Below are 13,225 nucleotides of genomic sequence, written 5' to 3'. Positions count from 1 at the left end.
ACAGAGCTTTCCCAGGTGGCTTTGAAGCAGAATTTGTGACTGCTTGGAATAAGTTCACTGCCAACTTCTGTGTGGAACAACCACCACCAATGTGTCAGTGGCCTGGTCCCCTATTCCCCCCCCAAAAACAGCTGTACTGATGCTTGCTTTCTCCTGCCTCGTGTTTTATACTGAAACTTTTTCCCACCCCTTCCAACACAGGTGGTTGTCAATGCCTTGGTTGGCGCTATCCCTTCCATTATGAATGTCTTGTTGGTCTGCCTTATCTTCTGGCTGATTTTCAGCATTATGGGGGTTAACCTGTTTGCCGGGAAATATCATTACTGCTTTAATGAAACAGCTGAGGAACGCTTTGAGATAGAAGTTGTTAACAACAAGACAGAATGCGAAGCTCTGATGCCACCCAACTCCACGGAGATCCGATGGAAGAATGTGAAAATTAACTTTGACAATGTTGGGGCAGGATATCTGGCTCTTCTGCAAGTTGTAAGTTTGGCTTTTGCCATTGCCCTGCTAGTGGGAAAGGCAAAATGCTCCTGATGCATTTTATATGCTTCCTTCTCGGTGAAACACAGCATCCCATTAAGCCCTCTCAGGTTGGGGCTGAAATGTGCCATTTTATGTTTCTTCCCTGTCCTGATGTGTTAGTCTCCCGGTGCAGTAACGGACCCCAAGTCTATCCACTTGCCCTTGGACCAGTTAAACTTCATGGGGTTCTCATGGATCAACTACTTGAGCTTGATTTATGTAGTTTAGATTAAATGAAAAGAGAAATATTTAAATAGTATTAAAGTTCATTATACAGGGCCATCAAGACTGCCAGGGAGTCCTTGACAGAGCTGGCACAAGTCAGGCTTGTTCTTGTATTTTGGGTGAATTCTGTCTCAGAGAACATGTATTTTCTTTGCCAGGCTACGTTCAAAGGCTGGATGGACATCATGTACGCAGCTGTAGATTCCAGAAAGGTAACGTGCAAGACTACAAGCTCCCCTCCCTTTATTTCTACCTGCTCTTTTGCTTTGGTAAAATCAAGAGTAAAAATTGTAGAACTGTGCTTGTAGCATGTCTTTCAAGCTGTGATTGTTCAATTTGCTCTGATGGTCTGATGAGTTAATAGATGTTCAAGAAAATCCCAAAAAGGGCAGGGTCTTGTGGTTGCCTTTTTTGTTCTAGTTCAGCTGAAGTAGAAATACAGTGAAGGAAAGAATACAGTGAAGTTACAGATTTAATCATTAAAATAAATTATGGGGAGCAATTAGCCAGAAGGTCTCCCATGAATCTTACGTATGTATGGGAGTCTGAGCATTAGTGTGAATCCAATTGTGGAATTATGTCTGGATTAGAGTTCATTCCTTGGGCACTTTTCAGGTTTTTGCATGCTGGAATCGTGCAAATACCATGACTTTCTTTTTGGTTTCAGTTTTTCCCCCCTTTGATTCTCTTGGTTTTATATGAAAATATTTTTAAAAGGGTTTTCTTGTCCTGTGCTGAAACCAGGTTTGAAACAAGTACGACTGTGCCAGAAAAGCTTAAAAATGTTCTTCTGTTTTTTGGTCTTTTTGGTCCTGCATCTTCAAAAGAAATAGTTTGGAAACATGACCAGTCTCATTTGGCCTATATTTGTATGATGTCTTTGAAATGTCATTTATTCCTCTTTTTATCTCCCTTCAGCAAGAAGAGCAACCTAAGTACGAGGACAACATTTACATGTACATCTATTTTGTTATCTTCATCATCTTCGGTTCCTTTTTCACCCTGAACTTGTTCATTGGCGTCATCATCGATAACTTCAATCAACAAAAGAAAAAGATAAGTGATCTGTGTTTGCTGATTTCAAGCTCAGACCTGTTCCAGGAGAGTTGGGTCTTCAGGCTGGTGGGTTCTCTGCAAAATAAAGTCAGTTTGGGACACAAACCTCCTTTCTTAGAGCCGTGGACCTCTTGGTGCCTCACTCTCCGCTCAGCTCCATCGGAATGGCTGAGCAGATGCAGGGAGAACAACACCCAGCCTGAGGCTTGATTTAAGCTCCATCCAAATTAAACATTTCCCTAGACTACATTTTCATGCATTTTGGGCTTTTTTTATGTCTTGACTAAAATATAGACTGGAAGCAAGATGTCTTCCTTGCCTCTCTGTCTCTCTCTCATATCCTGCTTTTCTTCTAAGTCAAGCTGAGGATTTGCAGCATGCAGCTCGTGTAAATGCCCTCACACCTGCTCCTCACAGAGGGGAGAGAGGGATGGGGAAGGAGGCAGTGCAATAAAACAGGTCATTTATAGGAAAAATAACCATTTTTAAAGAAAGATCAGTACAACCTAGGTATTAGTGTGAGTTATTTCTGTCTGAAGAAACTGCCACCAACCTCCCACCTGGCAGATCTCCTCCTGCCTGAGCTGGGATTTACTCCTTTCCCTTCTGGTTTATGAGCTTATTGTAACTAGTTTTCCTTTTGCCCCTTTACTTTGGAGGTCAAGATATTTTCATGACAGAAGAACAAAAGAAGTACTATAATGCCATGAAAAAACTGGGCTCAAAGAAGCCTCAAAAACCCATTCCCCGACCTCTGGTGAGTATGGTAGAGGGAACTGAGGGGTAACCTGTGGAGCAGATTTCAAATGAGCTTTGGCTCCAAAAGCATCCTTTGTTCTAACTCATATTGGATTCCACATCACCCTCTTCTTGTCATTGTAACTCAGGTATCACCTGGAAAGGTTAAAACACTTGTACTGGGGTTGGTGTTAGTTCATCGCTTGATTCAACAAAATAATCCCAAAACGCCATCTGGGTGAGGGGCCATAGTTGTGGAATAGGAGTGTCCTGGCACTAGGAGGAGGACCTTGGGCAATTATCCAGCCTTGGGGGCTGCACTGATGCAGAGCTAGGCACATTTGCCTGGTTTCTGAAAGACTGCATACCTCAGAAAGCCGAAAAGGGTTTTAGGGTGAGTCCCTTTAGACACTGTGCAGATAAAGCATCCTGCTCCTGGGACTGTGCTGCTGCTCAGACACCAAAGAGGTTGGATTCTCATCCTGGTACCCAGTCACCAGTGCAAGGATCTGGCTTCTTTTCCCAGTTGTGACTGGAAGTGTATCACTTGCCCCAAATGGATTTGGGCTCAACCAAGATGAAGATATGCTGCTAGCAGTGGTGTAATAGCGTATTGGGGTATAAATAACGGCATTGTCCTGCCTTTGCCCTAACCAGACTGGCCTGTGGGCAGGGTTTTCCTTGAAAGCTTTATTAAGTACTGACAAAACTATTTCCTCATCCCTCTTTCCACCAATAGTGAAATAATTTGTTGATTAATGATAGATTAGGAAGAATCTTCTCCCTGTCAGCATGGTAAGGCCCTGGCACAGGTTGCCCAGAGAAGCTGGGGCTGCCCCATCCCTGGAAGTGTCCAAGGCCAGGTTGGATGGGGCAGGAGGTGGAATGGTATGAGTTTTAAGGATGTTTCCAACCCAAAACATGCCATGCTTCCATAATTTTTTTTCAAGCTTGGTTCCTTATCTCTCCTGTTTCACAGAATCGCATCCAAGGAGCTGTCTTTGACTTTGTCACTCAGCAAGCCTTTGACATAGTCATCATGATGCTCATTTGCCTCAACATGGTGACCATGATGGTGGAGACAGACACACAGAGCAAGCAGATGGAGGACATCCTTTACTGGATCAACTTTGTGTTTGTCATTTTCTTCACCTGTGAGTGTGTGCTGAAGATGTTCGCCTTGCGGCATTATTATTTCACCATCGGGTGGAACATTTTTGACTTCGTGGTTGTGATTCTGTCTATTGTGGGTAAGTGTGACACCAGTTGTAGGTCTGTGAGTGCCAGGCTGTCTTGGTGGTTGCAGGGTAGAGCATGTTCTTGTCTTTGAAGGAGATATGTAGGTACCAGGACTTCAAGATTCTCTTTAAGCCCTGGGAAAAGACTGTGGCAGAATTTGTCTGCCTGATGTCCTAACTGATGCCTCTTCCTTCTGTTCTGGCATTCCTTTCCAGTTGTGTGGAGCAAACCGCTTGACAGTTGCTCTGTCTTCAAAAACTGAAGTTTCACTCGCCTCATCAGAATGTTTTAATGCTCAGTTACCACTGAAAATAGCCCTGCAGGGCTTGCTGCCACAGTACATGACTTTGTGTCTTGTTTGCATTTTGTTTGAATGCTGAATCCATGTTTTCTCCAACAGGTTTTGAGTTTTTTAGCATCTAGTATGCAAAATATGCACAACCTCACAAATGAATCAGGGTAAAGCATGGCAGGGCACAAAGCACGCTGACAAACGATCAGTGTTCCTACCATCCTGCAGCCTAAAACTCAGGCCCAGATTTTTTCTGCTGTTTGAAATAAGGTTTATCGCGCACACTTCTAGCACCTTCAAAGCAGAATCCGTAGCCTGGCTCCTGTGGCAGGGTTAGGCACTGAGAGCAGACAACCCCAAGAATCAACTCATTCATCCTTATCCAGGAGGGATGAATCCCTCTGCAGCTGAACCTCTTTCCCTCTCCATGTAGGAGAACTATTTAGGAAGCCAGACCATTTAGCTGAGACGTAGAATCACAGAATTGTGGAATATCCTGAGTTGGAAGGGATCATCCAGTCCAGCTCCTGGCCCTGCACAGACACGCCAACAATCCCACTCTGTGCCTGAGAGTGTTTCCAAACACCCCTTGAACTCTGGCAGCCTTGGGGCTGTGACCATTCCCTGGGGAGCCTGTTCAGTGCCCAGCCACCCTCTGCAGAAAGAATCTTTCCCTAATATCCTTCCCCCTCCCCTAACACACCTCCAGCCATTCCCTCAGGTCCTGTCACTGTTCACAGGGAGCAGAGATCAGAGCTGCCCCTCCACTGCCCCTCGGGAGGCCTTTCCTACCTGAACGTGAGCCTTTTTGTCCCAGGTGCCCTCTGAAAATCTGACCAAGGTGTTCCATGTGCCCCTTCCAGGCTGAGAGGAAGCAGTAGCCTGTGCATCTCCATTGTCACACTTGTTGCCTCTCTCCTTTAGGAATGTTCCTGGCTGAAATCATTGAGAAGTACTTTGTGTCACCTACTCTCTTCCGAGTCATCCGCCTGGCTCGCATCGGCCGTATCCTGCGATTAATCAAAGGAGCCAAAGGAATCCGCACGCTGCTTTTTGCCTTAATGATGTCCCTGCCTGCCTTGTTCAACATTGGCCTCTTGCTCTTCTTGGTCATGTTCATCTTCTCCATCTTTGGCATGTCGAACTTCGCCTACGTCAAGCATGAGGCTGGCATAGATGATATGTTCAATTTTGAAACCTTTGGCAACAGCATGATCTGCTTGTTCCAGATCACCACCTCGGCTGGCTGGGATGGGCTCCTGCTGCCGATCCTGAATCGGCCGCCAGATTGTGACCTGGACAAGGAGCACCCGGGCAGTGGGTTTAAGGGGGATTGCGGGAACCCTTCAGTGGGGATATTTTTCTTTGTGAGTTACATCATCATCTCCTTCCTGATCGTGGTCAACATGTACATTGCCATCATCCTGGAGAACTTCAGCGTGGCGACAGAGGAGAGCGCAGATCCCCTCAGCGAGGATGACTTTGAGACGTTCTATGAGATCTGGGAGAAGTTTGACCCCGATGCCACACAGTTCATCGAGTACAGCAAGCTCGCAGACTTTGCTGACGCTTTGGAACATCCCCTTCGTGTCCCAAAACCCAACACCATTGAACTCATCGCCATGGACCTGCCTATGGTAAGTGGGGACAGAATCCACTGTTTGGACATCCTGTTTGCCTTCACCAAACGTGTCCTGGGGGACAGCGGGGAGTTGGATATCCTGAGACAGCAGATGGAGGAGAGATTTGTGGCATCCAACCCTTCCAAAGTGTCTTACGAGCCCATCACCACAACGTTGCGGCGCAAGCAGGAGGAGGTGTCGGCGGTGGTGATCCAGAGGGCTTACAGGGCTCGTTTGGCACGACGGGGCTTCATCAGCCGAAGGCCTGCCTCCACCAAATTGGAAAACGGGGGAGCAAACAGGGAGAAAAAGGAAGGCACCCCATCCACGGCATCCCTGCCGTCCTACGACAGCGTCACCAAACCTGAGAAGGAGAAACAGCAGCGGGCGGAGGAGGGGAGGCGAGAAAAGTCAAAGAGACAAAAAGACACCAGGGAATCCAAGTGTTGAGACAAAAAAAAAATAGTAGAATTGTACAAATTAAAATATTTGCAAGTGAAAAAAAAAGATTGTTTACAAACTTCCTAAAATATATCAATACAGAACAGCTGTGGAGACACTTACCTGAAGATCTTATACCAAACATAGTCTGCTTACTGTGTGACAGCATTGCATCTAAAGCAGTGACCTACCACCTGTTTGAAGGACCCTATAAACAAACGTTTAAACACAAAAAAGGAAAAAAAATGGATTTTCTATTGTTTGGGCAGGTGGATACTGCATGTTCCACATCAGTCAATGCAACTTAGGACAAACAAGCAAAATAAACCACACACACACGCACACACACACACACAAACAAAACCCGCTGCTGGGATTCATGTATTTTCCAAAGCAGCCCCAAATGGATTTTATTTTCCCATTTTGTTGATTGTTCTTAAAAGAAAACCCAGAAGTCACAATGTTAATGGGTTTGTTCATGCAAAACTAGATTTGCATTTAGTTAAGCAGCAAAAAAAAAGGAAAAAAAAAGGAAAAAATTGAAAAATAGTTAAAACAAGTAGAACAAAAAAAGGCAAAATGAAAAAAAGCGCCCATTAAGCCCACTGAGTTATCATGGTTTATTTGAAATTTATTATTTGCATTCTATTTTCTACATGGGCTTTATTTGATTTGGGAGATGGGGTAATCGGGTACCTTCAGCCTGGAGCCAACTCAGGCTGATCCCCCCCACCAAAAACAAAGTGCTCGTTAACGCGTAGAAGCGATTTGCATGACGGCATGACCAGGGACCATGCATGAGGAACCATAACCACAAGACACGCAGTCACCTGTCCACAGAGGTGTGTTAAGCCATAAATTCGAGGCACTCCACTGAGTATCTACCGCACACTGTATTTGGAGAGAAACCTTAGTGATGCTCCTGCCTGGCACCAGTACGTCCCAGTTCACAGCGAATCTTCCATAAACCTGCCAGTAGAAGAAAAACCCAACAAAACTCTAAAAACTCCAAAAAAACCAACAAAACTCAACAAAACCCCCAAACCCCCCAACAAAACCCAACAAACAGATGAATGAATTGTGTGTGTCTGTTTAACAACTTTGACTTTCTTTTCCATACAGCCATGGTTTTTGCACACTGAAATAGAACAAAATTCAAAATGCTGCTCTGGACCTCACCCAAGGGGAGAGGATAAATCTGGGAATGGCTTGTTTTCCATGTCACTGTAAATCCAAAACATAGGGCTTCAATCAGCCAGCAAGGTCAGTTGTATCCTGCAATATTTAGCATTAATATTAATTATTGTTCAGCCTCCATCCTGCGGTGTAAACACTTCTTTTGGTAGAGATAAATGTTAAAAAATTAGCAGCGTGTTATCTCTGCTGGTAGGAATTTGGGGAGCTCACCCGCAGCTATCCCACCCACGGGGTGGGGGTGGGGTTGGGACTCACCCTTGGTTCTCCCATGGCCATTCTGACTCCTGCTCCAGGGGGATGCAAAGCTGGACCACAGAATCCTCCCACATGGCTGGTGTTCATGGCGCAGCCTCTCCTGTGGCGTGGGGTGTGGTCAGGAGGGGTTTAGGGGGCTGCAGCCCAGGAGGGGCTTGGTGCCTTCACCTTCCTCCCATTTCCCACACCTCCACCGCACAGCCCCGGGGGTGGGGGCAATCGGAGCTACCTCTTGCCTGGTCTCACTGCAGCAGGAAAGACCATCATGAGCCACGTCCAACTTTTTCTGTTTCCTCATCCCCAGCTCACAACTCAGCCAGTTCTCAGGCCAGCCCCGCTCAGGTTAGGGTGTTTCTTCAGGGCCAGGGCAGGCTTGGGTGGGGCAGCGTGGTGGCACTGACATGTGGTGGGGGAAAGGGAAGTGGAGGGTTGGTGCAGAGGTGACATTTGGACCCATCCAAACTAAGGGTACCCAGACTAGTGGAAAAAACCCCAAGACGCCAGAGCTTGGCGGGAATATGAATCTCAATTTGCATAATCCCATAACCCAGAAGATGACAGGAATTACCTAAAATAAACCAAACCCAAGCAGGAAGCCATCCAGCAGCCATCTGTGCCACCTCGGCATCCTCGGGGTGGCCCCACCACCACCACGGCACGGGAGCAGGTCTGCTCCATAGCAGGGACCTTGTCTGTCCTGTCTTGCTCCCGTTGCTTCTGGGATGGGATGTATAATAGTAATGAAGAAATAAAAAATCTACATACATATGTACAGGCTACATTGTAAACAGCACAAAAAACAAACAATCAAAGGAAAAAATAGCCGAAAAGTGTGGTTGAACTTTTTAAGAGAATATTATAAATACTGTAATATATCATTTTATTTTATTGGCATGCTTTTTTGTAAATACAAAGAACTACAAAAATTATAGAATGGCTTCTGGCTTATGCCATTGTCCATGGTTATTTTTATTTTTTTAAGATTTTTCTGTTGTCCTTAGACTTTAGATAGACAGGAAATGTCCCCCAAAGAAAAAAAAAAAAAAATTCAAAACAAAACCCTAATCCCCCAAAATTGATTTTAACAAAAGCTTTATTGCAAGTGATCTTTGCAGCAGCAAAAGTGTCTAATTTTGGGTTCCAATGTGCAATAAGTCGACCACTTCTATGCAAGATTTGGCTGAACTTCGTAATTGTTCTTAGGCTGGGCTGAGTTTCATAGGTGACACTCGGTGCATTACTGTTCGTGCTGGCAACTCATGAAGCTTCTCAATTACTTCAAAATAAAAAGTCCCTTCAAACTCTGTATATATATATATATATTTTTAACATTAGATTTGTATGAAACGTGACAGGTTCCTGAGCAAGAAGGGGAGGGAGGAGGTTCTTCAGCCATCTGTGTTGGCTGGAGTTGGTTCCTTTGCTCAAAAAAAGAATTGAAGGGATGTTTGGGGGCTGTTTTTCTCCTTTAGTTTCCTCCCCAGGGCAGATGTTTCCCTCAGCTGCAGCTGAGGGGAGCGGGAGCTATGGGTCTTCACTGGGAGGAAGGAGGATGGAGGAGACTTAGGGCAAAGAGCCGCAGGGACCTTCGTGTCCCACCCAAGTCTCCGAATTCAAGGGTATGCACAGAATTAGTGTTTTGGTTTTGGGAGTAGAGTAAGGGGAGGTGATGTCATTAGATGTAGGCAAAACGCATGACCACATCAAGTAGTACCCTTCCCTCTCCCACCTCTAAAATCCTTCCTTTTGGGTTAATTTGTGACTCCAAAACTGCAGAAGGGAGGACAATACTGAAAAGCCAGTCCAAGCTGCTTTTTTCACTTTCCTCTTCACCTTTTTTTAAAATATAGAAGCCAACGTTGAACGAAAATTCAGGTAACCTCATGGTGTTGCATAGAGGCCCCACCAGAGTTTGAATGATTTTTCTGCTGCAAAAATTAAGTAAAATTAAAAAAAAAACAAACCAAACAACCAACAACCTGTTAAAGCTGTAAAAGCTCAATAGTGAAGATTAGTGTATTAGAAATTGCATGGTGGCTCATACTGGTCTTACCCAACATGATTAACAATTACTATAAGGCAAAAGAAAATGAAATAAACGTTACCCTTTTCACTGTACAAGGGAAGGTTGTCTTGGTGTCCCAGTTATTTCCCTGGTTGCATTATCACTCCTCCACCTCCACTTCCTCCTCCTCCTTCTCTTCCTCCTCCTCTGTGCTTCCTCCAAGGCTTTTTAGGGAGGTTTTATCAAGCAGAGTGAGGTGCAGGAGAAGCTGTTGAAAGGTTTTTGGTGTTACGTGGCGTCGGGTGCAAGCAGGTGCCTGGTGGACGTGGCTCATGCCGCGCTGGATCTGTGGGGTCAGTGCCTGCTCAGGGCTCCAGTTGCTGGGGCAGGTGGGTGCCCTTGGCAGGTGGGGATGCTCCATGTTGGATCTGCTCTGGCAGAGAGCATTGTTCTGTGGTGGCTCACCCTGTAACCCCTCACCCCACAGCCCCTCATCCTATAACCCCTCATCCTGTAATCCCTCACGCCATAACCCCTCATCCTGTAACTCCTCGCCCTGCAGCCCACGTCGCTTGCACTAATAGGACCCAAAAAAGGATCCAAAGCAATTGGAAAGCCCCCACTGAGTCCTTCCCCCAGCGGAGGTTGGGAGGCAGCAGCTCTGGGCAGGGGTGGTGCTGGGGGCTCCTGCTGCGATGCGGTGCTGTCAGACCATGACTCCCATCCCTGTTGTGGGCTTCCCTTCTTCAGATCAACCTTGAGCCTGTGGTATCCCCCTGGAGTGACAGGGATTGGGTCAGTGTGGTCAAATGGTGAGTCCTGCTGCTCAGTGGTGACAAAGGGCCTTGAATTTGGGATGCAGCTGGTGGCAGGTGACATCTCACCTGCACCCCACCACCAGCCTGCCACCTACTTCCACTCCTGACCAGAAGGGCTGAGCTGAGCATGAGCCTCACCGAGAGCAAGATTTCACCTGGAGTTAAGTGTACGAGGTGTCACCCTATAACTACTTTTCATGTTTGAGTTTTGGTCACTTTGGAATTATTTTTCATAGGAAAAATAATTGTGAGTTTTGGTCCAATTTATTTAACAAGTGAGAATTTTTCTGCTCAGTTGAGGCCCGTTAAAGCAAACCCAGAGAATGGTTGTGCCGTCCTGCACCTCCCCCATGTCACACACTGGTAACACTGGTTTTATTTGGCACAGGGATGGAGGATTCGTAGTTCTCCCTATCTGTACATGTGGTGGCTCATTCCCTACCTCACAGGGGTGTTGTGAGGCTTAATTAGTGACCGGTCAAGTGTGAAGCATTGAGGATCACAGGCACTGAGGTGTGTGCAGGCAGAGTGGGGCACTGCAGCAATTGAGGGTGTGACAAAAATGCTGCTACGAAAGTCCCTCACCTTCTGCCTGTTGTCCAACTGCAGGGCAGGGCCAGTTTTTCCCTCTGGCACCTGCTCAGGCCGCTGGTGTTCATCCCATGCTGTTCGTGCTCCCCTTAGTATCTCCTGGTTTTACTCTCTGTTCTGTTTTACCTCGGGACCAGAGGAGGATAGAGCTGGCGGAAGGTGGAGGAAGGTGATGGAGGAACGGGCTGGGAGTTCCGTGGCTGAACTTTGAGTTCCTTTGTACTGTACATCTTTTTACTTTGGAATTTGCAATAAAGAGGTATGTCCATCTTGTTTTAACAACTTCTCCTGGCTGCCCTGTTATTCTGTCATGAATGGGGTGTTATAATTAACCTCTCACCCATCAGTAGGTAGCCCCAGGTAATGGCCCAGCCTGAGAACCCAGCAGAGAGGTTTGGTTTTCTCCCTGCCCTGGGGGGACCCCATGGTGAGACATGGCCAAGGGAGCTTTGCCCGGCTCCATCCCTGCCACAGGGAACTCTGGCATCCAGTGACAGATGGGACATCTCCAGCGCAGCTGGGGTTGATGGTGGTGGCTGGTGGACACCTTGCCCTGAATGATCCAAAGACGGGCCCCTGCCTGCCCAGGAGAACACACAGAGTCAGTCTCTGAATCTCAATCCCTCCATGAGGCTTTATTTGGTGGTTTTCCCTTTAAGCAGCTTCTGCGAGCTGCTCCAGTTTGGGGGCCATCCCAGTTTCAGGCTCCCAGGAGCCTCCTCCAGTGGCAGTAGTACATCACTGTCACGGTGAGGAGCATGGAGGTGAGGAAGGCTCCCAGGATGCCCAGGAGCACAGGGCGGACCCAGCCCAGGAGGCCGCGGCTGTACTGGGGGGGCTGGTGCCGCTCAAAGAGCAAGTCCCCGGCATGGGGAGCCCTCCTGCCTCGTGCCCCCCCAGGCTGCAGCTGAACAGAGCTGAGATGCTGCACGCTCTGGCTGTATCCCTCCACGTTCCTCCGCAGCTGCAGGCTCCGGTCTTGGTTCAGGTTTTTCCCTAGCTCCCGGGCGATGTCAGAGCGTCCAATTTGGTGGAGGCCACGGACCAGCCGGTCCCAGGTCATCACCTCTCCTGCGGTCACCAGCCAGTGCCGTAGAGCTTCTGAGCATCTCCTGGGACTGCGGATGCTCCGTCGGGGGCGGATGGGGTTATTCTCCTTGGAGAAATGCTCCAGCTCCCCCTGTTCCTCCTCAGGGCTGTTCAGCTCTGCCTGGAGCTGGTGGCACTCAGAGCCAGCTAGCAGCTCAGCAATGCGACCCATGGTGTGACGACCCACAGTGGCCGCCACCGTGTCATCACACCGGCCACTCACGGCCAGCAAGAGCAGGACAAGGCTCAGGCGTACCAGCATTGTTTGGGTGCCAGCATGGATTCGGTACCTCTCATCATCAGGGTGTCCCAGGAATGTAGAACCTCCCACTGACCTCACAGACCGGTGTGTTCCAGGGCTGAGTTCCATGTCACTGGGTCTATTGTCCCATGTCACCTTCCAGGACTAAGCATCTTGTGGCTGCACCACCTTGCACAAGCTCAATCCTGCACCTCCAAGATTGGCAGCCCTCCTGGCATCCTGAAATTCCTTAACTTGGCCTTCCCAAGCCCCTTTGGGCACCAAATGCTCGTGTATAGGGACACGGGGACAGACCAAATGTGTTCTTGATCACCAGCAGGGACAAACTAAGGTGCTGTAATGTCCCAAGAGGAGCTTCAAGGCACTTTCACCATTGGCAGTGACATTTGTCCACCCCTCCAGCCATGACAGCCTTTGCTTCCCACATTCTCCTCATCCTGGAGCATCCTGCCTTCATCCATGGGATGTAACTGAGTTGGGACTGTCCAGGCTCTACAGCTGGTGGCTCCACCTCTCCGCCAGCACCTTTGGAGGAGCAGGATGGGGTTGGTTTTGCTCCTTGGGACACCTCCACCAGCCTCTTCCTACCTCCCAAAGGCCACAGCAGCAGGTCCCCTGTCCTTCCCCAAGGAGAGGTGACACGGCACCCACACCCACCTGAGACCTGCCTTTTCCTCTCCCAAATCAATGGAGCAGAGCAGGGTTTAGTCAAGGTGGCTTCAGTCAGCATCTGGGTGAGGACCCCATAATCAGGACCCATAATGGCCCTGAGGTGCCACCAGTGCTCTCCTTTTAACTGGGGTGATGATAGACTGCAATTTCCCTGTTTCTCCCCAAAAAACCCAGCATGGAGGCTGCAGAGCTCTG

General features: G+C 47.9%; 2 protein-coding genes across 5 annotated transcripts in view; one reads left to right on the top strand and one right to left on the bottom strand.

Moving 5' to 3' along the window:
• Window positions 1–11,289, top strand: part of SCN8A (sodium voltage-gated channel alpha subunit 8) — a 55,439-nt gene extending 44,150 nt beyond the window's left edge. For 3 of the 4 annotated variants that reach the window (XM_085041332.1, XM_085041333.1, XM_085041335.1), the window contains 6 exons: window positions 202–486; window positions 912–965; window positions 1,672–1,809; window positions 2,462–2,566; window positions 3,527–3,797; window positions 5,003–11,289. In XM_085041332.1, the coding sequence (XP_084897458.1) occupies window positions 202–486; window positions 912–965; window positions 1,672–1,809; window positions 2,462–2,566; window positions 3,527–3,797; window positions 5,003–6,150 (2,001 nt within the window). In that variant the 3' untranslated portion in view covers window positions 6,151–11,289. The remainder of the gene's footprint in view (window positions 1–201; window positions 487–911; window positions 966–1,671; window positions 1,810–2,461; window positions 2,567–3,526; window positions 3,798–5,002) is intronic. The other variant, XM_085041334.1, reaches the window with a different exon arrangement.
• A 309-nt stretch (window positions 11,290–11,598) lies between these two features.
• On the bottom strand, window positions 11,599–12,467 carry TMDD1 (transmembrane and death domain 1). Its single transcript, XM_085041124.1, has one exon. The coding sequence runs from the start codon at window positions 12,464–12,466 to the stop codon at window positions 11,708–11,710; it is 759 nt and encodes a 252-aa protein (XP_084897250.1). The 5' UTR covers window position 12,467; the 3' UTR covers window positions 11,599–11,707.
• Window positions 12,468–13,225: the final 758 nt, after the last annotated feature.

The sequence above is a fragment of the Lichenostomus cassidix genome, chromosome 29, assembly GCF_008360975.1.
Source record: "Lichenostomus cassidix isolate B80296 chromosome 29, HeHo_3.0, whole genome shotgun sequence".
Classification (NCBI taxonomy): Eukaryota; Metazoa; Chordata; class Aves; order Passeriformes; family Meliphagidae; genus Lichenostomus; species Lichenostomus cassidix.
This window is presented reverse-complemented; position numbering and strand designations above follow the sequence as displayed.